Here is a 26,268-nt window from a genome sequence, read left to right on the forward strand (position 1 = left end):
TCCTTCCATGACCTCTAGCTGGGGCTTCACTCAGTATGGAGGATATTAACTTCATAATAACTATTTTAATTTAAGGGAAGACATTTGTCAGCTAGTTGTGTCCTTAAAATGTCCTACATGTTCCCTTTGTCCTTTTGGGTCCTCATACTCCCCAGGCCCATGATTTCATATTATGCCCCTCAATTTGAAGTGGGAGGCAGGCCTGTTAGTACTCTGGGTGATATCTCCTCTAGAGAAAATAAATAATTTGGATTCCTGAACCAGGATAGATGTGGGGGTAGTTTTACTGCAAGTAACTAAAACAGATTTTCTGCTCTTTTTTCCTGCCAGATGAGAGGAGTACAGAAGAAAATGTATCTTCTTAGAGTCTAGAGAAGGCTGTCTAATTTTAAAGCTTAAGGGAGCTTTAACTTGAGACTCTCTCATAATGGGTTCCTGTTTAAGAGGCACACAGTGTGGACAGAATTGGCATAGAAGCATTTCTGAAAAGGGAGAGATTGCTTGGTTCAAACTCTGGGGATTAAATGGGTCACCTCTTTCCCAGAGCCCTCAGACCAGACCAAGATTTCATCTTAGGATCTAAGATTCATTGAGTGAGGGTGCCCTCCACCATCAGAAACAGAGACAGATAATGGTCAATATTTGCTACCCCAGAGGGCTGTCAGGGTCAAATTTAGAATATGAGACCTTCATGCAGAACCAGGGAGTGACCCTGGCCAGCTGTCTTCAGTTGTCTGAAGCCTTCCTCTGTCTCACGCATCAAATTTCTTTTCTTTTTTCTTTTTTTTTAATATTTATTTTTTAGTTGTAGTTGGACACATTATCTTTATTTCACTTATTTATTTTTATGTGGTGCTGAGGATCCAACCCAGGGTCCTGCACGTGCGAGGTGAGCGTTCTACCGCTGAGCCACAAATTTCCACGCACCAAATTTCTCACACAGAAAAGGAACTAGAGCAAGCCAGGATAAATATTCCCAATACCTAGGTGAAAGGGGAATCCAACCCACCTCTTGACTTTTGACTGACAGCAGGGTGACATCAGATTTTTCAAGTCCCCACTGTCATGGCAGCTCTGGGTCACCTTGGCCTATGCTGACTGGTTCTAATTGGATTTCTAACCATACATTCTTAACAGATTTTATAACTGGTAGGAACTATCTTTATCTCCCAGAGTTTCAGAATCTGGTCACAAAAGTCTCCTCCTTCAGAGTAATTCGGGTTCCTTTTGTCCATATTATCTTTTTTTTTTTTTTTTTTTTTTTTTTTTTTTTTTTAAGAGAGAGTGAGAGAGGGGGGAGAGAGAGAGAGAGAGAGAATTTTTTAATATTTATTTTTTTTTAGTTCTCGGCAGACACAACATCTTTGTTGGTATGTGGTGCTGAGGATCGAACCCGGGCCGCATGCATGCCAGGCGAGCGCGCTACCGCTTGAGCCACATCCCCAGCCCCTGTCCATATTATCTTGAGCTTATATTTTTCCTGTGTGTAGTTTCTTGAGGAATTGACATATCCTGTCTACTTAGGCTGGGCAGGGCTGCAGGTAAATTGCTTCTTGGAAATGAAAGCATTTGGGGGTTACCAATGGGACCCATTTGATAGAATTATCATATACAACATTTAGCTTTTATAATGTCACAGATGTCCTCATGAGCTATACTTAAGATGTCTAATGCCATTTGATTTTTGTAAAATACCTTTCTTTTGGCATTACCTATGTGTTCAATAGAGATCCCTTTATCTGTGTCAATTAGGGTTTTCTTAGTAAAGTTAGTTAGGACCTTTATGTGCCACATTACATCTTTTAGACCAATATGAGGGATAAATATTGGAGCTAGATAGTCATACTAGCCTTCACAGAAACACAGATCAAGCTTGCCTATGTAGGAAGTTAGGAAGATTTGTAAGTCTTACGTTAACTCAGAAGAAAGCTTGTGACTCTGACAGTCTCTCTTGATAGTTACCAGGCCATTCCTGTCTGTGAAATTTACCTTTGTATCCTCCAGCTTTACTTACTTTTGGTGGGGTTCATCTGCTATTTCAGGGGCAGTAAATGAAGAGGGCTGGGGTCAGGGGCTTATGGAATGGGAAGTCAGTGATAATCAATGGTAGAGCAGAGAAAGGTGGGCAAAATGAGGACTTTGAATAAAAGTAAAAGAAAGCTTGATGGTAAAGAACTTCAGGTCATTTGCCATTTCCTTAGAAGAAATTGTTCAAGTCTTGGAGGATTTGGGGGTCCAGGTCCTGGATTCTGAATTCTGGCCATCAACTTAGGTTGTCTAATTTAGGTTGTGGCCAGATCTGTGTACTTAGCCTAATAAGACATTTACTTTTGAGATCAGATTGGAAGTGGACAATCTAAAAACTTTTTATTTAATGAGACAACCTAAAGGGGAGTCCTGTGGGATGAAGCCCCCATGTTGGAGAGTTTTGACCTGGGTTGGCAGTCATAATCAAAGCATCCCTTGATGTCTCCCATCACCAGACAGAGTTCCATCAGAGAATGAGGGGGCATCCCCTCCTGCAATCCCATTGGTGGGAAGACTCCTGGAGTCTGGATGAGCCAGAAGGTGAGGGTCTTGGGTAGGGTGTCTTTGTGAGAGACCAGAAGGAATTTTACCTTTCTGAAGAATGAGAAGACTTATGTTGCTTGCAGGAACAAAATGGCAAAAAGTGGCTTCTGATCTGTAGGTCTGAATACATAAGAGAAGGAAGAAATAGGAGAGGATAGGGTTAGGAGAATGCCTCCTACACCAATAAAGGACCTGATACATGTCCTTGCTCTATCCATATGGCAGGAAAGCGGCAAAAATCTAGCCCATGATTGGAATTGAGTACTGGCTGCCATTAAGCTATGATGTACTTGGAAAGCATGAAGGGCCACCTCCTGTCAGGAGGAAAGAAGGAAAGGAATGGAAGGAAGATGAGAAAAGATGGTAGAGGTTCATTAGGATAAGGAGAGGTAGAGAGTCTCCAATCCTGTTTTGGGTTTCTGCACCAAATGAAAGAAAATACAAAAAGAAAAAGGGAGACTGACCTCAATGGATTGGTTATGTTTTATTAAGCAACAGAAGGGCACATTTTCAAGGCGAAAATGGCGACTGGCTACAACAAAGGTCTGAGTTTTGTAAGGTTTAGCAGGGTCACATCATGGAAGGAGTTTGTCATATATTTTTGGAGGGCTTACTTTTAGCAGGCAGGGGAACTTTGGCAAATAAAGGAAATTATGAAAGGTCAGAGTCCTCAGTTTCCATTTCCCCCCAAAGGGTTGTAAGTTTCCACCTCCTTCAGGCAGAAAAAATATTTAAATGAATAATGATAAACAGAATCTCAAACAGGAAAAAAAATGTTATATGTACAGAAACAAAAGAATGAAATCAGTCTGAGGGTGTGGCTCAGTGGTACAGCACTTGTTTAATAGTGTAAGATCCTGTAATCCCAGTGACTCAGGAAGCTCAGGTATGAAAATTGCGAATTTTGAGACCAACCTCAGCAACTTAGCAAAGCCCTAAAGACTTAGTGAGAATCTGTCTGAAAATAAACAAAAGGGTCTGGGGATGTGGCTCAGTGTTAAGCCACCCTGATTTAAATTGCCAGTACCACCCCCACCCCCGCCTCCCATGAAAAAAGGGGGCAAGAATGAAATCGGATTTCTCATTTGAAATAAAGTGAAATGGTAATACTGTATTTTTTTTTTTTTACAAAAATATCTTATCTAGCTTTCTGTATCTACCAAAAATATCGTTTAAAAAGTTAAAGTGAAACAAAGACATTTGCAGACATATTTTCAGACCTAGACTATATAAGAAATGCTTCAGGGGGCTGGGGATGTGGCTCAAGCGGTAGCGTGCTCGCCTGGCGTGCGTGCGGCACGGGTTCGATCCTCAGCACCACATACCAACAAAGATGTTGTGTCTGCTGAGAACTAAAAATAAATATTAAAAATTCTCTCTCTCTCTCCTCTCTCACTCTCTCTTTAAAAAAAAAAAAAAGAAATGCTTCAGGTAGAAGGGGGAAAATGACACTTGGCTATCTAAATTTGAATCTAAAAGAGAGGGGAGGAAGAAAGAGAAGAGTACCAGAAATGGAAAATATGAGAGTAGATTTAAACATTTTTTTTAAATTAAAGTAACATTGAAAGAGAATTAATGCTTTGGGAAAGTAAATTTATTGAAATAAATGCATGATGGCAATCAGGTAAAGGTTAAAAACTGAGTACATAGACAAACAAAAGAGTCTGATGTTATTCTGTAACCAGTGCAATTGAAAGCTAATCTGTAATAAGTTAAAGATTATGTACCTTTGTATTAATTTCCTTTATGTGCTTAAAAAAAAGCCACAAATTTGGTGGTGTAAAACAATAAAAATTTATTCTCTCACTTTCCTGGAATTCAGAAGTCTGCAATCTATTGCTGAACCAAAATCAACCTTTTAGTACCATTGTGCTTGTTCCAGAGACTCAAGGGGAGAACTCATTCCCTGCCTTTTCCACCATCTGGTGACTGCCAGTATTCCTTGCCTTGTTGCCTTACCACTCCAATATGTGTTTCTATGGTTACATTGCCTTGTCTGGTCTCATGTCAGATTTTCCTCTGCTTTCTTTCTATAAGGACATTTATTACACTTAGGCTCCATCTGTGTAATTCAGGATAATTTCCTCAGTCTCATAATTCTTAGCTTTATACAGTGACATGCGCTCTTATTTGCCATAGAAGATAATATTCATAGGTTTTGGAGATTAGGATGTGGATATCTTATGGGGGAAGAGAGAGATTATTGTCCTACCACAACAGAGAACTATAAAGTAACAGATATACAGCTAACATGGCAAGAAAGAAGATAAAATGGGATGTAGCTCAGTGGCAAAGTGTCTGCCTTGCATTCTCAAAGCCCTGGGTTTGATCTCCAGTTCCAAAAATGATGGAGGGGGAAAAAAAAAACCCACCAAAAAGAAGATTCCTGCTATGCCAGAAACCCCTAAGAAAAGTGAAGGTATTTGGCAGAACTGTAGGTAAAAATCATCTGAGAAAAAGTTTACCTGAAATATGCTTTGAAAGGAAAGGAAGAAGCTTATCTATGAAGAAGCTAAGCGCTGTCATAAGGAATACAGACAGACATACAGAACTCAGATTTCAATGGCCAGGATGGCATGAAAAACTGGCAATTTCTATTACCTGAAGACCCATAATAGCATTTGTCATCCAGATCACAGTTATCTATGGGGTGTACCCAAAAGGTCCATAAGATATTGTACTTTCTTTGCGTTTACTGGATCTTTAATGGCATCTTTCTTAAGCTCAACAATGGTTTAATTAACATGCTGAGGATTGGGCACACCCATATTTTGTATGGGAGTAATTGAACCTGAAGTTGGTAAATGAATTATAAGTGTGATGATGGCAAAATTAAGAAGTGAATTAACTTGACAGATAAATCGTTTGTAAATATGGCATCATCTGCATGGAGAATCTGATTCATGAGAGATATACTATTGAAAAACATTTCAAAGAAGCAAGTAACTCCCTATGGCCCTTCAAATTATTTTCTCCATGAAATGGAATGAAGAAAAAGACCATTCATTTTGTGAAGATGGAGATAGCTTGGCTAAAAAATGCAAGATTGAAGTATGTGCTGTCCACCAGAAATTCATTTTAAATATAAAGAGGGTTGGAGATAAATTTAGTTCATAGGTAGAGGGCTTGACTATTATGAGCAAGCCCCTGGGCTTGATTTCCCGTACCACACACCCCGTATAAATGGCATATCATTTAAAACCTTCCTAAAGGCTCTTTCTTTGGGTATTGGGTATTGAACCCCACACATGCTCTACTACTGAGCTACGTGCCTAGACCTGTTTATTTTTTATTTTGAGACAGGGTCTCACTAAGTTGTTGAGATTGGCCACAAACTTGCTATCCTTCTGCCTGAACTTCCTGGGTTTCTGGAATTATGGGCATACACCCACTGGACCTAGCCAGATTATTTTTAAGAGCATGTATTTACCAAGATATTACATATTCAGGATCATGAAACATGTCTGAATGAACTCAGAATGATTTAAAGTATGTTTTCTCACCAAAATGGAATTTAGATACTAAACAGATATTTTGAAAATATCAAAATATTTGAAAGCTAAATAACATACTTCTCCATAACTTCTGGATCAAAAAGGAAACCACAAGATTTTTTAAAAGTGTTTCTGACTGAATCAGAAGGTTCAAGAGTATTATATTTCCCAGAGGAAAAAGGAAAAGAAAAGTAGGAGACATAGCATGTAAAGCAAAGGGAGAGCAGGAGACTAGAGGAAAGGGACCAGTGAGTGGGAGGAGCCGGGAAGTTCTGGGGAAGGTTTTGGGCAAAATTATATTATTATATTGTACAACTATAATGCACCAGTAAAAAAGAAGTGTTTCTGACTGAATGAAAATAAAAACACATTATACCAGAATTCGTAGTATGTTGCTAAAGTAGTAGGTGGACAGACATTTATAGTGCTAAATGTCTATAAATGAAAATCAGAAAGGTCTCAAATCAATAACCTCTACTTCTGTGTTGTAGGTTAGAAAAAAGAAAAATGCAATGTAAGGAAAAAAAAAAGATCAAAGCAGAATCCAGTGAAATAAAAAAAAAGCAATAGAGAATCACTGAAAACAATTTGAAAGCTAACACTATGTAGTTTTAAGAATTGTAATAAGGGCTGGGGATGTGGCTCAAGCGGTAGCGCGCTCGCCTGGCATCGTGCGGCCCAGGTTCGATCCTCAGCACCACATACAAACAAAGATGTTGTGTCCGCTGAAAACTAAAAAATAAATATTAAAATTCTCTCTCTCTCTGTCTCTCTCTCTCTCTCTTAAAAAAAAGAATTTAATAAAGTACAGTAATCAGAACATTATGGTATTAGCATGAGGATAGGCAAAACTGATCAGTGGAATAGTGTCTTGGAATAAATCCACACATAGAGCCAACTGATTTTTTGGAAATATACAAAGGCAATTCCATGGTGAAAGGATAATAATGTTTAAATATTTCAGAACCCCTGTACCCACACCCTTACACACACCAATGAACTTGGAGTCACTCATCCTGTATATAATGATTAACTCAAAGTTGACCATAATTTAAATGCTAAAGTTTTTTAGTTTGATGCTGATAGATTCAACCTAGGGACTCTCCCACTTAAATAAGATTTCCAACCCTACTTTAGGAATTTAAAGTTCACAATGTCTTACAAATGGTAGTAATCTTAGTATTGTTGATAATAGTATTGAAGATTCTATGTTTTAAAAAGATTGGAGTTTGTGCATTTATTAGATATTATCTAAATACCTTCCTGGTACTATTCTATTCTTATGAAAATGGATATAATTTGTTTTTCACTTAACATTTTAGTAACCTTAGAAAAGGATTCGGAATGCTTTTTCATTAAATATTGAAATGCCATTTAATTATGGAATTCAGGGTTTAACAGTAGGGTAGCTGAAATCATGTATAATAGTCCAGTCGATTTTTTAATATGAGAACTCCTCAGAATTGCTTGCATAAGTTAATTATACTTAAATATGTTTATAAAGGGTTAGGGTTAGCATACATATATGTAGGATTTCAGGGGAAATTTGCATGTAAGTGACATCCTGGGTTTGATTTTTAAGAGTGAAGAATGACTTCTTTCGAAAAGGGGAAATTTCGAGTTGTTTAAGGAAATAGTTTGATAGAAGTAAAGAATTTGGGTTGTGACATTCATATATAAGGTTTAGTTTTATCTAATGTTGGAGTTGAGATGCTATGTACATAATTTTACTTGGATTAATTGCCATGTGAGAGTTCAGTCTTTCTCTCTCATGACTTAAAAGAACTAATGAAAAAACTGTTTTGCCTAAACACTGTATGCCTTTTCATACAAAGCATATGAGTTTTCAGAAATCGTTTTATATCAATTTTAAGCTTTTATCTGAACTTGAATCTAGACATATTTGATCATTTTCATTAATATCCTTTCTCCCACATTTTCAATATTCTTGATTGTTTTTGAGTTTCCAGTTTACACTTTACTCATTTTAAAAGTAGATATAAAAAATTGTTTTTTTAGATGAAATTGACAGTTAATTATTTTGAATAACTTTCCCAGTGTATACTTAATTTCCATTAGAAATTTTTATAGGTTTAAATTTTTTAATTCATAAGTTGCTTTATTATAACTTATATTGGAAAAGTATAGTAAAGTATTTTTAAATTAATATTTTAAAATCTCATGGTGATAATTCTCAAAGGATGATAGAAATAGAATATATGTATGGAAATACAAGTAACAAAGGAAAAAACTCACAGCATTGGTAAAATCCACTTTTTGAAGTATTTGTTTATATGAAATTTATTATTTTAGGTGCTGTTTCATTCCTAATATATTGGTAAACTTTTTTTTTTTTTTTTTTTTCACTACTGGGGATTGAACCCAGGGCCTCATGCATGCTAGGCAAATGCTGTATCCCCGAACAGTGTCGCAGCCCCCTTGGTAAACATTTTTATGAGGAAAATAGGACCCTTATGCCAGTCATGTTTTGGTGGCCCATTCAGTATATTGCTCTTTTTGTAAACTCGTATAATCCTTTGTGAAAGAAGTTTAACTGTGTGTATGTATGTGTGTGTGTATATGTATACACATATACACACACACTTATATATGTTGTGAAATTTCTTCTCGAATGATTACTGTCCTTACTTGTTTTTTACTTTGCTCACTCTATATTAATAGTCTGTTTTTCAATTTTAGATATGAATATCGTGTGGAGATGGTTCACCAGTCCTGCAATGATCCTACTAAAAATATCATTCGAGAATTTGCATCTGACTTTGAAGTTGGAGAGTGCTGGGGCTATAATAGATTTTTCCGTTTGGACTTACTTGCAAATGAAGGATACTTGAATCGACAAAATGATACAGTAATTTTAAGGTAAAAGAAAATATTTGATATTGTGACTTTTATTATGGATGAAATAATGTCAAAATTTTAAAATCCATTCATTTAATGAAGAAGAGTACTAAAATCTATACTAACTTTACTAGTTTCTTAACTATTTTATTTCAAATCCAAAGTATTTAAGTGTATAGTAAATATCAGAAGTTTGTTCAACATCTAGTTATTAAGTCCAAGTTAAAGGAAACTATCACAGATTGAGGATCCCTAATCTAAAAACCTGGAATACTCTAAAATCCAAATCTTTTTTAAAAAATATTTTTAGTTGTAGATGGACACAATACCTTTATTTAATTTATATGTGTTGCTGAGGATCGAACCCAGAGTGCTAGGCAAGCACTCTACTATTAAGCCCCAATCTTAGCCCGAAAATCCAGATCTTTTTGAGTGCCAACTTGATGCCAAGAGTGGAAAATTCCACTACCTGATGTCATGTAAGGAGTCACAAGTCAAAATGCAGCCACAGTAAAAATTTTGTATAAATTTCTTCCAGACCATGTGGAAGGTATAATCTGAGAACAGTGAGGTATCAAATGCCTAACTTTTTTTCACTTGACAGGATACATTGTATTTGGTGACTGCTTTTACAAACCAACTTTCTAGAAAACGGCAAATTCAAAATAAGAGACTAGAGGGGGTCTGGGGAAACTCCATGGTAGAACTCTTGCTTCCACATGTGCAAGGCTATGAGTTCAATCCCCAACACTGGAAGAAAAAAGTGGAATAGAGATAAAGCCAGTGTGTAATGCTTGGTCATATGTTTTTCACCAGAAGGAACAGACTATGCAATCACTGTAAAAAAACAGCCCCACTGAATGTTGGGGTAGCTTTTTTAAATTATTTTTTTTTCCTGGTACTCAGGTTTAAATCCAGGGGCATTCTACCACTGAGCTACGTCGCCAGCCTTTTTTTTCGTTTGAAACAGGATTTTTCTAACCCAAGGGCTCTCTACTACTGAGCTACACCCCTGACCCTTTTATTTTTAATTCTTTTGAGACAGGGTCTTACTAAGTTTCTGATGCTAGGCTCAAACTTGAGAGCCTTCTGCCTCAGTATCTGGGATTACAGTCATGTACCACCACCAAGCCTGGCTGAGAACTCAAAATGTTTAAAACAGGAGATTCAGATGGTCTGAACTGAGAAGTTTCAAAGTGTTTAATGGTTTAGAAAATTTTCATCAAAACAAAATTTTTTACCTAATTTGAATTATTCTGAATTCTTTTTGTCCTTAGCATGCTGGATAACTGAGTTGCCATTTTATCAACCTTTACATTTATGTCTTCTTCCTAGTTTTTCTGGGAGAATAAAGATGTGAACAAAAGGGATATGATTTTTGGTGTAGGAAAAAAACGTTAATGATATTTTTTGTATTTTCTTTTGGGGATATTATTTGAATTCTGCTTCATAATATTTCTGGGTTTTATTTTATTCTTTCAGTTATTCACAAAGAAAAATAATATTTTTATTCATTTTTTATGTGGTGCTAAGGAGCATAATCAACATCACTATCATTAAAATAAGGCAAGAACAAAGACATGGCTCTTTAGTAGGTTAATAAACTGATGTTTGAATAACTTCCCACGTTCATAACTGAAGCATGAAATAGCAACACATTATTTCTCTTATTGAACCTGGGTATGGTGGCACACTTCCATAATCCCAATGACTTTGAAGACTGAGGCAAGATAATTGCAAATTAGAAGTCACCCCCAGCTACTTAATAAGACCCTGTCTCAAATCAAACTAAAATTGTGGAATTTATAGTTACAGATTCAAGGCTAGACTGTTAATATTTTACTGTTTGAGTTATTTTTCATGTGGAGCAATTCTTTTAAGGTTTCAGGTCCGTTCGCCAACTTTTTTTCAAAAATGCCGGGATCAGCATTGGTATATCACTCAGTTGGAAGCTGCGCAGACTAGTTATATCCAACAAATAAATAATCTTAAAGAGGTAAGGAAATAACATCTATTTCTGGTTTAGTGTTTCTTTTTTTTTTTTTTTTAATTTTTTTTTCTTTAATGTTTTTTTTTTAATTGGTTGTTCACAGCATTACAAAGCTCTTGACATATCATATTTCATACATTAGATTGAAGTGGGTTATGAACCCCCAATTTTACCCCAAATGCCCCTACTATCCCCCCTCCCCTCCGCTCCCAACTTCTCTCTCTACCCCATCTACTGTAATTCATTTCTCTCCTTGTTTATTTTCCCATTCCCCTCACAACCTCTTATATGTAATTTTGTATAGCAATGAGGGTCTCCCTTCATTTCCATGCAATTTCCCTTTTCTCTCCCTTTCCCTCCCATCTCATGTCTCTGTTTAATGTTAATCTTTTCTTCCTACTCTTCCTCCCTGCTCTGTTCATAGTTGCTCTCATTATATCAAAGAAGACATTTGGTATTTGTTTTTTAGGGATTGGCTAGCTTCACTAAGCATAATCTGCTCTAGTGCCATCCATTTCGCTGCAAATTCTATGATTTTGTCATTTTTTATTGCTGCATAGTACTCCATTGTGTACAGATGCCACATTTTTTTTATCCATTCATCTATTGAAGGGCATCTGGGTTGGTTCCACAGTCTAGCTATTGTGAATTGTGCTGCTATGAACATCGATGTGGCAGTATCCCTGTAGCATGCTCTTTTAAGGTCTTCAGGGAATAGTCCGAGAAGGGCAATAGCAGGGTCAAATGGTGGTTCCATTCCCAGCTTTCCCAGGAATCTCCAAACTGCTTTCCAAATTGGCCACACCAATTTGCAGTCCCACCAGCAATGTACAAGTGTACCCTTTTCTCCACATCCTCGCCAGCACTTGTTGTTGTTTGACTTCATAGTGAGATGGTATCTTAGGGTGGTTTTGATTTGCATTTCTCTGATTGCTAGAGATGGAGAGCATTTTTTCATGTACTTGTTGATTGATTGTATATCCTCCTCTGAGAAGTGTCTGTTCAGGTCCTTGGCCCATTTGTTGATTGGGTTATTTGTTATCTTATTGTCTAATTTTTTGAGTTCTTTGTATACTCTGGATATTAGGGCTCTATCTGAAGTGTGAGGAATAAAAATTTGTTCCCAGGATGTAGGCTCCCTATTTACCTCTCTTATTGTTTCTTTTGCTGAGAAAAGACTTTTAAGTTTAATTAAGTCCCATTTGTTGATTCTAGTTGTTAACTCTTGTGCTGTGGGTGTCCTATTAAGGAATTTGGAGCCCGACCCCACAATCTGTAGATCGGAGCCAACTTTTTCTTCTATCAGACGCCGTGTCTCTGATTTGATATCAAGCTCCTTGATCCATTTTGAGTTAACTTTTGTGCATGGCAAGAGAAGGGGATTCAGTTTCATTTTGTTGCATATGGATTTCCAGTTTTCCCAACACCATTTGTTGAAGATGCTATCCTTCCTCCATTGCATGCTTTTAGCCCCTTTATCAAATATAAGATAGTTGTAACTTTGTGGATTAGTCTCTGTGTCCTCTATTCTATACCATTGGTCCACCCGCCTGTTTTGGTACCAGTACCATGCTGTTTTTGTCACTATTGCTCTGTAATATAGTTTGAAATCTGGTATCGCTATACCGCCTGATTCACACTTCCTGCTTAGAATTGCTTTTGCTATTCTGGGTCTTTTATTTTTTCATATGAATTTCATGATTGCTTTATCTATTTCTACAAGAAATGCCCTAGGGTTTTTGATTGGCATTGCATTAAATCTATAGAGAACTTTTGGTAATATCGCCATTTTGATGATGTTAGTTCTGTATACCCATCCGGTCCTGGGCTTTTCTTGGTTGGTAGTCTTTTGATGGCTTCTTCAATTTCATCCATTGATATTGGTCTGTTCAGATTGTGTGTATCCTCCTGACTCAGTCTGGGTAAATCATATGACTTAAGAAATTTATCGATGTCTTCACTATCCTCTATGTAATTGGAATATAGGTTTTCAAAATAATTTCTAATTGTCTTCTGTATTTCTGTAGCATCTGTTGTGATATTGCCTTTTTCATCCCGTATGTTAGTAATTTGAGTTCTCTCTCTTCTTCTCTTCGTTAGCATGGCTAAAGGTCTGTCAATCTTATTTATTTTTTCGAAGAACCAACTTTTAGTTTTGTTAATTTTTTCAATAGTTTCTTTTGTTTCAATTTCATTGATTTCCGCTCTGATTTTAATTATTTCTTGCTTTCTGCTACATTTGCTGTTGTTTTGCTCTTCCTTTTCTAGGGCTTTGAGTTGGAGTGTGAGCTCATTTATTTGTTGGTTTTTTCTTTTTTTGAGGAATGACCACCAGGCGATGAATTTTCCTCTTAAAACTGCTTTCATTGTGTCCCATAGATTCCGATATGTTGTGTCTGTATTTTCGTTTATCTCTAAGAATTTTTTGATTTCCTCCTTTATGTCTTCTGTAACCCATTGATCATTCAGTAACATATTGTTCATTTTCCATGTGCTGTAAGATTTTTCCTTCCTTCTTTTATCATTGATTTCCAGTTTCATTCCATTATGATCAGATAAAATGCATGGTATTATCTCCACCCCTTTATATTTACTGAGGGTTGCCCTATGGCATAATATATGGTCTATTTTTGAGAAGGATCCATGTGCTGCTGAGAAAAAAGTATAGCCATTTGATGATGGTTGATATATTCTATATAAGTCAGTTAAGTCTAGGTTATTGATTGTGGTATTGAGTTCTATAGTTTTTTTGTTTGGAGGATCTGTCCAATGGTGAGAGAGGTGTGTTGAAGTCTCCCATAATTATTGTGTTGTGGTCTATTTGATTCTTGAACTTGAGGAGAATTTGTTTTATGAATGTCGCAGCACCATTATTTGGTGCGTAAATATTGATAATTGTTATGTCTTGTTGGTGAATCGTTCCTTTTAACAGTATATAATGACCTTCTTTATCCCTTTTGATTAACTTAGTCTTGAAGTCAATTTTATTCGATATGAGGATGGCCACCCCTGCTTGCTTACGAGGACCGTGTGCGTGGTATATTTTTTCCCATCCTTTCACCTTCGGCCTGTGTATGTCTTTTCCAATCAGATGTGTCTCCTGGAGGCAGCATATTGTTGGATTTGTTTTTTTAATTCATGATACCAGCCTATGTCGCTTTATTGGAGAGTTTAAGCCATTAACATTCAGAGTTACTATTGATATATGGTTTGAACTTCCATCCATGTTTGATTGTTTATCCTTTTTTTTAAAAAATTTTAGTTTGTTTCTCCATGATTGTCTTTCCCCTCGCCCTCTGTCTTTACTGAGGCACTTCCCACTGATGGTTTTGGTTGTTTTTCATTTCTTCTTCGTGTAGTGTTTTGCTCAAAATGCTTTGCAGTGCTGGTTTTCTGGCTGCAAATTCTTTTAACTTTTGTTTATCATGAAAGATTTTTATTTCGTTGTCATACCTGAAGCTCAATTTTGTTGGATACAGAATTCTTGGTTGGCATCCATTGTCTTTCAATGTTTGAAATACATTGTTCCATGACCTTCTTGCTTTCAGTGTCTGTGATGAAAAATCCGTTGTTAACCTTATTGGTTTACCCCTGAATGTAATCTGTCTCCTTTCTCTTGTAGCTTTTAATATTTTCTCTTTGTTCTGTATATTGGATATCTTCATAACAATGTGTCTTGGCGTTGGTCTACTGTGATTTTGTGTGTTCGGTGTCCTGTATGCATCTTCAATTTGTATATCTGTTTCCTTTTTTATTTCTGGAAAGTTTTCTGTAATTATTTCATTCAGCAGGTTACTCATTCCCTTGGTTTGAATCTCTGTACCTTCTTCTATCCCGATGACTCGTAAGTTTGGTTTTTTTATGTTATCCCATAACTCTTGGATGTTTTTCTCATGATTTTTTACCAGCCTTTCTGAGTTGGCTAGACTCTTTTCAAGATGATATATTTTGTTTTCATTATCTGATGTTCTGGCTTCTACTTGCTCCACTCTGTTAGTGATACTCTCAATTGAGTTTTTAATTTGGTTTATCGTTTCCTTCATTTCTAGAATTATTGTTTGATTATTTTTTATAATCTCTATCTCCTGATAAAGATGCTTAACTTCTTCTTTTATCTATTTATGAAATTCATTCTCAATGTGTTCTTTCGCTGCTTGAATTTGCTGTCTTGTATCCTCTTTAAGGTTCCATTCCATCTGTCTAAGGTGTTCCTTGAGTTCTTTATATGACCATTTTTCTGATGACTCTAGGTCCTCCTGAATATTTAGGCTGTCCTGCATTGTTTGTACTCCTTTTCTTCCTTGTTTTTTGAAGCTGCTCATGTTACTTCTTGTTCTGTTTGACTGCTGAGTTACTGTTTACTCCTATAAATTAATTTGATGCTTGGGAGGAAAGGTATTTGAAGGGAAGGGAAGAAGTCACTAAAGAGAATGAGAGTAGGCAGGTAGAATTCAAGGAAAGGGGGATAAGAAAAATGAAAAGACTAAAGAAGAAAAAAATAGGAACTAAAAAAAGAAAAAAATTAAAAAAAATAATAATAATAATTAAAAAAAAGAAAAATTAAAATTAGTAGAAAAAAAAATAAAAAAAATATTTTGTAAAAAAAAATTAATAAAACAACAAGAAAGAAAAATGAAAATGAAAGAAAAACCCAAATCAAAAAAGAGAGAAAAGAAAAAGAAAAAAAGAAAAGAAAAAAAAACCTAATAAATGCCGTCTTAGGGTTTGATTAACTTCTCTTCCAGTAGATGGCGCTGTGCCCACCAGGTCAAGTTTCTCCTGTCAATACGCGGGAACCAATCACTGTGCAGCAGCTCCTCCCAGACTGGGCGAGTCTCCAATCCTGAGTGTCTAGGGCCTCCTCTTGTGTCTAGTCACTTCCCACTTTTCCTCTAGCCAGGCCCCTCTCATGGGTGCCGCTCACCACAATACTGGCTACACGCCAGGTTTGCTGCTCCCGGGAGCCCTGTTTTCATGAACGACTGGGCACACTCTTCCAGTTTGCCATTCCCTCAGACCCCAAGTTTGTAGAGCTTGGGGCTGAGAATCCTCAGCGGATTTTACTTGCCCTCCGGTATCCACTTCCCTGTAGCTGGTGCAAGAGACCTCAGCAGTCAGCTCTGGTGGGAGCGGTAGTTCCGCGCCGCGGGTCCCGCACCACCTCTGATTCCCTCGGGCTGGCTGTAGCACTCACGGGAGAGCTGGGAGGGGCCCTTACGGGAGAGCTGGGAGGGGCCCTTAAGGTTTCCCCGATGTGTGGAGAGGGAAGGCTAGGGGATCACACACCTGTAGTTGCAGGTTTCAATGAAGTTATCTCCTCCGCAACAGTCTGATGACGTCGTTTCCCTTTGCTGGGCGACCAATGCAATGGGTGGGTCCTTCTCTCCCAAGCCCTGTTTCAAACCTGTGGCCACTACTTATGAAAGCTGGGTAGGCATTTACCTTCATAGGATGAGAAGGGCTGAGCAGTTGTTTCAGCCGAATGGATTAATGCTGAGTCATAGCTGTTTGTCTGCGGGAAGCAGGTGACCGGGAGTTTGAATTCAGCTGATCAGGGCTCAGTGCGTGTTCTCGGATCACTTGGATTTTAAATTGTCACTCATCTTATCAGCTGTTTCATTTAATTCGGCAGCTCATTTGCGCGGTGAAGAGTCTGCTCTATGGTGCTCCGCGGGAGGTGGCAGCGGCAGCGGCCTTCGGGACCCCCGGGGAGGGGGTGCGGGTTGGGGGAGGGGAGAGGCGGTGCCTCGGGGTCGCGCGGGCCGGGTACCGGACACGCGGGAGAGCGGGCGGGGTGGGGGAAAGAAATTGAGATCTAGATTTAGAGACTGAGCTTGGGAGGAGAGACAGCTGGGGAGAAGCAAGGCGGAGAGGCGGAGAGGAGAAGGAGATGGGGCCGATAGCGCCGTGCAGCTGGGGCTGCAGCCTTACTGCTCGCGCTGAAGTCGTGATGGACTCCCTCCACCTTGGCTGGATTCATGGTGGATTCACTCCACCTACGCCCTTTTCTTGACACGGTGCTGGGTTTTTGTCAACAGATCTCCTTTAATGATCTTTACCTCATCTTTTCAGACGCGGCGGTTCGGAGCACGGAGCGGCTTACTCACTTCCTGCCGCCATCTTTCTCTGGTTTAGTGTTTCATACTGTCCATTTTGCCTGTTATATTTGGAAATTATATATTAAATATTTAATACTTTTTATAATTTTATAGAAAAAAATCCAGTTATCCTGTTTCCCATCTTTTGAGCCTCTAGGTTCTGCATTTTCCCAGTTTGGTAGCCACTAAGCTATGGTTTGGCTATGTTGGTTTAATTTCATTAAAATTAAAGACATAGTAACTTAGTTTCAGTGGCCATGTTTCAAATGCTTGTGTTAGGGATTGCAGATGTAGATCATTTCTGTTATTGCTTAAAATTGTATTGCATAGTGTTGCTCTAGTATGAGGTAAATTCTCTGTGTTTCTCTCAGTGACTAAGGTAATTCTCCTCCACAATTTGTCTTGGATTTAAAGGATTCAAAAGTTGAATTGAAAGTAGCTTTGTGTCAGACTCTCTTTATGGTTGAATGAGCCTTAGGGAAGATCCATTAATGAATTTTTACTTTAAAATGACAAAATTGCATGAGGAATTTTTTTTCCTTACTGGAAATTTGGGGTATTGTTAATAGACAAGAGAGAAAAATATAAACAATATATACATCTGCAGATTTTCATGTTAAGTGTGTTATTTTAAACTATTGGGGCTGGGTATGTAGTGTAGTGGCAGAGCACTTGCTTAGTGTGTGCAAGGCCTTGGGTTCAATCCTTAGCTCTGAGAAAAAGAAAAAATAAAAACCTGCCTGTATTCACTATAATTATTCACTGTAATTGTTTATGTAGCTTGGGCTAAATATGAAAGGAAGAGAATAAAGTATTTATTTTTGCTATAGATTTTTTTCCCCTACAAACAGGCAAAAGTGGATAAAAGATATAGTTCAAGAAATAGTTTTTAGGGCTGGGGATGTGGCTCAAGCGGTATCGCGCTCACCTGGCATGCGTGCGGCCCCGGGTTTGATCCTCAGCACCACATACAAACAAAGATGTGTCCGCTGAAAACTAAAAAATAAATATTAAAAAAAAATTCTCTCTCTCTCTCTCTCTCTCTCTCTCTCTCTCTCTCTCTCTCTCTCTTTCTCTTAAAAAAAAAAAAGAAAAAAATAGTTTTAGGAAATTGGGCACACACCTGTGATCCCTGTGACTTGGGAGTCTGAGGCAGAAGGATTGCAAGTTCCTGGCCAGCCTTAGCAACTTAGATCCTGTCTCAAAAAAATAATGAAAAGGGTTAGGGATGTGGTTCAGTGGCTAAGTGCCCCTGGGTTCAATCCCCAGTACAAAAAAAAAAAAAAAAAAGAAAGAAAATAAGTAGTTTAAGGAATATCTAAATCCATTTTTTAAAATTTGTTCTTTTAGATATACATGACAGTAGAGTATATTTTGATATATTGTACATACATGGACTATAACTTCCCATTCTTATAAATGATGTGATGTTATACTGGTTGTGTATTTATATATGAAGTCCAGTTCATTCTACTGGTTTTGCTATTCCTGTCTCCCCTCCTTTCCTCACTCCCCTTTGTCTAATGCAGTGAACTTCTATTCTTCTTTCCCTGCCCCCTGTTGTGTATTAGCATCCACATATCAGAGAGATCATTTGGCCTTTGTTTTTGGGGGGAGATTGGCTTCTTTATGGCTGAATAATATTCCATTGTGTGTATGTACCACATTTTCTTTATCCATTCATCTGTTGAAGGGCACCTAGGTTGGTTCCATAGCTTAGCTATTGCAAATTGAGCTGCTGTGAACATTGATGTGGCTGTGTCACTATAGTATGCTGATTTTTAAGTCCTTTGGGTATAAACCAAGGAGTTGGATAGCTGGGTCAAATGGTGATTCCATTCCAAGTTTTCTACAGAATCTCCATACTGCTTTCCATGATGGTTGTACCAATTTGCAGTCCCACCAACAGTGTACAAGAGTACTTATCTCCCCACATCCTTCCAAACATTTATTGTTAGTTCTTTAATTGCCATTCTGACCGGAGTGAGTTCTCCGTGTAGTCTTAATTTTCATTTCTTAATTGGTAGAGATGTTGAACATTTTTTTCATATATTTGTTGACTGATAGTATTTTTTCTTCTGTGAAGTGCCTTGTTCAGTTCCTTTTCCCATTTATTTTTGTGGCTATTTGGTTTTATTTGGTGTTAAGTGTTTTGAGTTCTTTATATATCCTAGGGATTAATGCTGTATCTGAGATGCAGGTGGCAAAAATTTTCTTCCATTCTTTAAGATCCCTCTTCACATTCTTGATTGTTTCCTTTACTTGAAGAAGCTTTTTAGTTTGATACTGTCCCATTTATTCATTCTTGATTTTACTTCTTGCACTTCAGGAATCTTATTTTGGTAAGTTCCTAAGCCAACATGATGGAGAGTTGGGCCTACTTTTCCTTCTACTAGGCACAAGGTCTTTTGTCTAATGCCTAAGTCCTTAGTCCACTTAGAGTTGAGTTTTGTGCAAGGTGAGCAATACATGTTTAATTTCATTTGGCTACATATGGATTTCCAGTTTCCCAGCACCATTTGTTGAAGAGGCTATCTTTTCTGCAAAGTATGTTTTTGATGCCTTTACCTAGCATTAGATAACTGTATTTATGTAGGTCTATCTCTGTGCCTTCTCTTCTGTACCATTGGTCTTCATGTCTGTTTTGTTGCCAATACCATGCTGTTTTTGTTACGATAGCTCTGTAGTATAATTTAAGGTTGGGTATTGTGATGTCTCCTGCTTCACTTTTCTTGCTAAGAATTACTTTGGCTCTCTGGGCCTCTTATATTTCCAAATGAATTTTATGACTGCCTTTTCTATTTCTATGAAGAACATCTTCGGAATTTGAATAGGAATTGCATTAAATAGCACTTCTGATAGTATGGTCATTTGACAATATTAATTCTGTCTATCTAAGAATATGGGTGATCTTTCCATCTTCTTTTTATTTTCAACATTGTCTTTGAAACTCTATGCATTTCATCCACCTAAGAATAATAAATACAAGGAACAAACATTGTGAAAAAGGCAAATTACATGATAATTCCTGTGCAAAATTCTTACAAATCTATGAAAAACTACTAGACTTAGTAAGGTTTTACAAAAGTCACAGGGTACAAACATTAATATCTCTCACAAAATAGTCCAAAAAGTGTTGTTTGAAATGACAAAGATCATTTGTTATTTCCCCATTTTGTGTCTGTCAGGCATTTATATGGGGAGAATGGTGGATGTCAGAATGTCTGGGGGACTCCTGATCAGTCACTAAAGCACATCGGAAAGCATCCGGAGGTTTATTCAACTGGTATTTCTGGAGTTGATGTTCCCTGTTGGGCAGGGACCTTGAAGCTGTTACCCAGAAAACCCACATGTAATTTGATCTTTCCATCTTCTAAGGTCGTCTTCAATTTCTTTCTTTAAAATTCTGTAGTTTTCATTGTAGAGGTCTCTCACCTCTTTTGTTAGACTAATTCTGAAATATTTTATTTTGTTTTTGAGGCTGTTGTGAATGGGATAGTTTTCCTAATTTCTCTTTCAGTGGATTCATCACTGATGTATAGGAACTTGGTTGATTTATGGGTGTTAATTTTATATCCTGCTACTTTGCCGAGTTCATTTATGAATTCTAGAAATTTTCTGGTGGAGTTTTTTTTTTGAGCGAACTTCTAAATTTAGAATCATGTTCTTGGCAGTAGGGGTAATTTGATAGTCTTCTTTTCCTATTTGTATCCCTTTAATTTCTTTTTTCTGTCTAATTGCTCTGGTTATTTCCTTCTGTGTTGAAGGCTTGAAAGAGGGCATGCTTGCCTTTTTCCAGTTTTTAGAGGGAATGCTTTAAATTTTTCTCCATTTAGAATGATGTTGGCCTTGGGTTTAACTTATATAGCTTTTACAATGTTGAGGTATGTTCCTACTATCCCTAGTTTTTCTAATGTTTTGAACATGACTGGATGTTGTATTTTGTCAAACGCTTTTTCTGTATCTAGACCCATTTTTTTTAGATATTTTTTTAGTTGTAGATGAACACAATATCTTAATATTATTTATTTTTTATTTGGTGCTGCAGATTGAACCCAGTGCCTGACACATACTAGGCAAGCATTCTACCACTGAGTCCCAGCCCCAACTCCTGGATCCATTTTTTAACTTTAAACTGTTTTTTTCTATGCCCATGAGGCACTGCTTAAAACTAATGTTAATGTTGTTCTTGTTTTAAAAGAGACTTACCATTGAGCTGTCTCGAACTCAGAAATCAAGAGATTTGTCACCACCAGATAATCATCTCAGTCCCCAAAATGATGACACTCCAGAGATGCGAGCCAAGAAGTCTGGGTCATGCTCTGACATGCTTCTTGAAGATGGCCCTACTACAGCTTCTGAAAGAGAGGCTAAAGAGGATGAAGAAGATGAGGAGAAGATTCAAAATGAAGATTATCATGTAATAATTAGGCCAGTTTTAGACTTATAAGAGAAATTATAGAATCATGGTTTCCAACATAGAATATAAGGGGAACAGTGTGCTTGAAAATTTTGTCCATTTATTTTCATTTTTGTACATGTTCTATAAATGTTAATGTGAATGAGTCAGAAGTGGTTGAGCATTTCAAGAGTCTAAAAGTTAATTTATTACAGAAAAATATACATTATATGAAGCAGACTGCTGAACACTCCAGAAATGAAACTATGTAAATTGTGGATTTTAATGTGTTCTGTTTTCATTCGCTAAAACTAGTAGGTATCTTATCAATGCATGTCAGTAGAATTATTAAGGGTTAGGAGATAACCATTTTGTCCCAGCTGAAAACAACCAGAAAAAGAATTCAAGAAGTATTTGTTATTTTTATATAGTTAAGACAAGGTACAGAAAGAAGCAAAAATTTTTTTTGAAGTTTTTAATTTTGAGATGGGAAATTTCAGTTTTTAATTAAATGAAGATGTTAAGCACACTGATGAATTAAGGAGGTAACAATGGTAGAATGAAATCGTTAACCCAGATTGAATAAAAAAAAAAAAAGGTGCAGTTTGTAGGTAAAAGACAACTGAAAGTTGGGTACATTTATGCTTACTTTTTCTATGCAGATATTAAGGTTATTTCATGACCTTGAGAAATATGAAGACTACTTTGGTCTTGAGGGATGGTTTGACATATTACTTTGTGAGGAACCTTGCTAGGAAGCTGACATGGAATATATGAAGCATATCCAGTTCCAATGAGGACCCAGCTAAAATTAATAACCATAGATTGGTAGTGATACCAGTTAGTGTTGTTGTGCTCAGCAGTATAGGGACACAAGGGCATAGAATATAATTCTGAAACCTGCATACTTCTTCATGGTCTGGATTGGATGATCAACAGGGTGGAAAATTTACAACAGAATTCTTCTTTGCTTTGCTTTCATCTAGAATGAGCTTTCAGATGGAGATCTGGATCTAGATCTAGTTGGTGAAGATGAAGTAAATCACCTTGATGGCAGCAGTTCTTCTGCCAGTTCCACAGCAACAAGTAACACAGAAGAAAATGATATTGATGAAGAAACTATGTGAGTGACCCACATTACCTACCACTTATAAAGCATCTGAGTGGTGATTTTTAGAAGCATATTGAAAACTTAGTGTTGATGTTCAGCATATTTTTCTAGATATGGTGTAATAAATAAAAGAACTTGAATGAAATACTAAATAGACAGCTTCCCTCTCATCTCTAGGTTCTAAGCCAAGAGTTTTGGGTTTTATTTTAACTTTTAAATTTAATTTTGAAATTATTTAATACTTAAGAAAACTTATAAAATATTATTTAGAGTTTCCATATTCCCTTCATATGTATTAATTCCCAAATGTTAATATTTTGCTTTATTAAATTTTTCTTTTTTCTATACATAACTTTTTTTCTGAGATACTTGAGATTAAGTGAATATAATTTTCCTTGTGTACTTAAGAATGTTTCTTATATAACTGTTGTGCAGTTATTAAACTCAAGAAATTAATACTGTGGTACTGTAACTATTAAAATTTTGTCAGTAATGTCTTTTGTCTGGTCCAGGATTCTATCCCAGATTACATTTGCATTTAGTTGTTAAATCTCTTTATCTGCTTAAGTTTTAATTACTGTTTTTTTTTTCCTTCATGGCTGACATGAAATAGAGAGAGAGAGAGAGAGAGAGTGTGTGTGTGTGTTTGTGTGTGTGTGTGTGTGTGTGTTGTTTTGTTTTTCCCCTTGATGCTGGGTATGATAACCCAGAATCTCAGGAATGCTAGGCAGCACTCAGTAGAGCCACATCTCCACACCTCAGAGTAGGTATTTTGTAGACAGTCTCTCAATTGGATTAGTCTGTTTCCTCATGATTAGATTGAGCTGGGAACTTTTGGCAAGAATACTATTGAAGTCTTGATGCATCTTTTTCTGTGCACAATGAGTGGAATTACACATGATATTAGTCTATCACGTTACTGATGGTTATTAATTTTGATCATCCGATTTAGGTATTGTCTCCCAGGTTTCTCCCTTCTAGAATTACTTATCCTTTTGTTATTAATGAATACCTTATGGGGGCTTTTTGTAGAGATACTGTATAACCTGTTTCTCATATCTCTTGATGATTCTTACTTAAAAAAGGTTACTTTGTGATTGCTGTTTTAGTCAGCTTTTTCAATGCTGTGACTAAAAGATCTGACCAGAACAATTGTAGAGGAGGAAAAGTTTATTTGAGGGCTCACTGTTTCAGAGGTCTTAGTCGAGGTGAGGCAGAACATCATGGTGGAAGAGTGTTAACAGAGGGAAGCAGCTCACATGAAGATCAGAAAGCAGAGAGAGAGAAACTCCACTGCAGGATACAAAATATATATCCCAAAGCCACACCTACAATGCCCCACCTCCTCCACTTATTACTCAGTTAACCCCCATAAGGGGATTTTAATTCACTGATTGGTTAAAGCTCTCCCAACCCAATCAGTTCTTCTCTGAACTTTCTTGCATTGTCTCACATGTGAGTTTTTGGAGGGACATCTCACATCCAAACCATAACAATTGCCATTGATGATTTTCTAATTCCTTTATTCCTTCTATACTCAATAGTGGAATTCTACTTTAAGGAAGAGCTTGCTCCTCAACCCCATTAATTGATATATTAATTTCACTAGTATCAATTCTTATGTTATAAAATGGTTTGAATTCCTTACTATCATTTATTTCATTGCTCAGATTATTATACATTTGGCTAATGGTAACCTGTTACAGCTAAGTCCTGTGTTCTTTGAATATATCTCCATTATTTTTTTAATTTTTATTTTTTGTAGTTGTAGTTGGACAGCATGCCTTTATTTCATTTGCTTATTTTTATGTGGTGCTAAGGATCAAACCCAGTGCCTCATACATGCTAGGCAAGCACTCTACCAACTGAGGTGTATCCCCAGCCCAAGAATGCCTTTATTTTACTTGTTTATTTTTATGTGGTGCTGAGTTTCTAACCCAGTGCCTAATGCATGCTAGGCAAGCACCCTGCCACTGAACTATAGCCCTAGTCCTGTCTTTTTTTTTTTTTCTGTAGTTGTAGATGGACAGCATACCTTTATTTTAGTTGTTTATTTTATATGGTGCTGAGGATCGAACCCAGTGCCTCATGCATGCTAGGCAAGTGCTTTACCACTGAGCTACAGCCCCAGCCCTCCATCATTTTTAAGCACTTTTTTAGCTTTGTGTTATTGTAAAGCACTCCAGATTCATCTTGTACCTTCTCTGTCCCAGCCCTGTATCAGCTGTTAAATAAGAGTTCATATGAGATGGTTTTGAGTTTGTATTGTTTTTGTATTTTTGCAGTGCTGGGGATCTAACTCAAGCTTTCACACATGCTAGGCAAGTGCTCTAGCCCTGAATTACATTCCAGCCTCAGATGAGATGTTTTATTCTTTGTGGTACTGGAGATTGAACCCAGGGGTGCTCTACTACTGAAATACATGCCCAGCCCTTCTTATTTTTTTATTTTTGAGACCGAGTTCTGTTAAGTTGCTGAGAATGGCCTCAAATTTACTATCCTCCTGCCTTAGCTTCCCATGTTGTAGGGTTTACAGACATGCACCATCACACCTAATCCCAGATGAGACTTTTCTAACATCCTATTGGGTTCCCCTCCATTCTTACAAAATTAGTTCCTCAAAATAGACCATTTAGTTATCTAAAAGGGGTTAGCTAGTTAAAATGTGAAGCCTAGGTACTTTTTAATTCCCCAAATGAGAAGTCCCTAATGAGAATGTGAGATTTTTAGATGACTAGAACTGATTCATTTGAATCAGCATGGAAAATTTACAGTTTATTCTTTAATAGCACTTTCTATGATGTGAAGTCCAGCTTGCTAAAAGATTGCTAACAGATATAATTTAATCTGAATTACTACTTTGTCTGTTATGACTCTTGGCTTTTTTTCAAGATTGTTCTTAAAGGCAGCTGGGTTTTATGTAAAACTTGATTCACAACCTTTCTAATAGTGTTTGTGTTGTGTCCATATACATTCATCTACGCTGGACTGTGACCTTGTCAAGACAGTAGGGCCGGGGGGAGTGCCTTTACCACATCTATAGTAATATCTTAATTTAAATTATTTTATACAATTCATAGAAATAACAGCACAAGTTAATTTTCCTTCCTCTTATAGATTGATTCATATTCATTCATTCCTCACCCCTCACAGTACTAGGGATTGAACCCATGCTAGGCAAGTGCCCTACCAGCAAGAAGGAAAGCTGTATTCCCAGCTCTTCTTCCTTTTATTTTATTTATTTATTTTTATGTAGTGCAGAGGATCAAACCCAATGCCTCACACATGCCAGACAAGCGCTCCACCACTACCCCAAACCCCCAGCCCTTCTTCCTTTTAGAAAGAAGAAATAGGTGTATAGTCTGTTTGACTAGTGATCATTATCAGTTTTTTTAACTGGAAAAGATATTCATTTCTTTCCTTTCTTCTCCTTCTCAACTTTCTCCCTTCATGTTTTTTCTGTAATAATATTATTTATTTTTTCCTGGCATTTAATTTCTTCTTTTTATTTTGGGATAATTTTATATGCAGTTATAAGAAATAATAAGAGATCTCATTACACTTTATCCAGTTTTCCCCAGTGGAGCATCTTGTATAAGTATAGTACATCACCACAGTCAGAATGTTGACTGTGATATAGTCAGAATCAAAAACATTTTCCTCACCATATAAATTCTTCATGTTGCTTTTTTATAGTCATATCCACTTTTCTACCCATTTCAGCGCTCTCTTTAACTCCTGACAAT

At 36.9% G+C, this 26,268-nt stretch overlaps 1 protein-coding gene across 9 annotated transcripts in view; it reads left to right on the forward strand.

The window, feature by feature from the left end:
- The window catches only part of TRIM37 (tripartite motif containing 37), a 246,306-nt gene that overhangs the window by 56,852 nt on the left and 163,186 nt on the right, over window positions 1-26,268 (forward strand). For all 9 annotated transcript variants that reach the window (XM_081270428.1, XM_081270433.1, XM_081270435.1 and 6 more), the window contains exons 13-16: window positions 8,766-8,945; window positions 10,806-10,920; window positions 21,214-21,432; window positions 22,398-22,534. In XM_081270428.1, coding sequence (XP_081126554.1) covers window positions 8,766-8,945; window positions 10,806-10,920; window positions 21,214-21,432; window positions 22,398-22,534 — 651 coding nt within the window. The remainder of the gene's footprint in view (window positions 1-8,765; window positions 8,946-10,805; window positions 10,921-21,213; window positions 21,433-22,397; window positions 22,535-26,268) is intronic.

This window comes from Spermophilus citellus (genome assembly GCF_964194105.1).
Source record: "Spermophilus citellus genome assembly, chromosome: 17".
In the NCBI taxonomy this organism is placed as follows: Eukaryota; Metazoa; Chordata; class Mammalia; order Rodentia; family Sciuridae; genus Spermophilus; species Spermophilus citellus.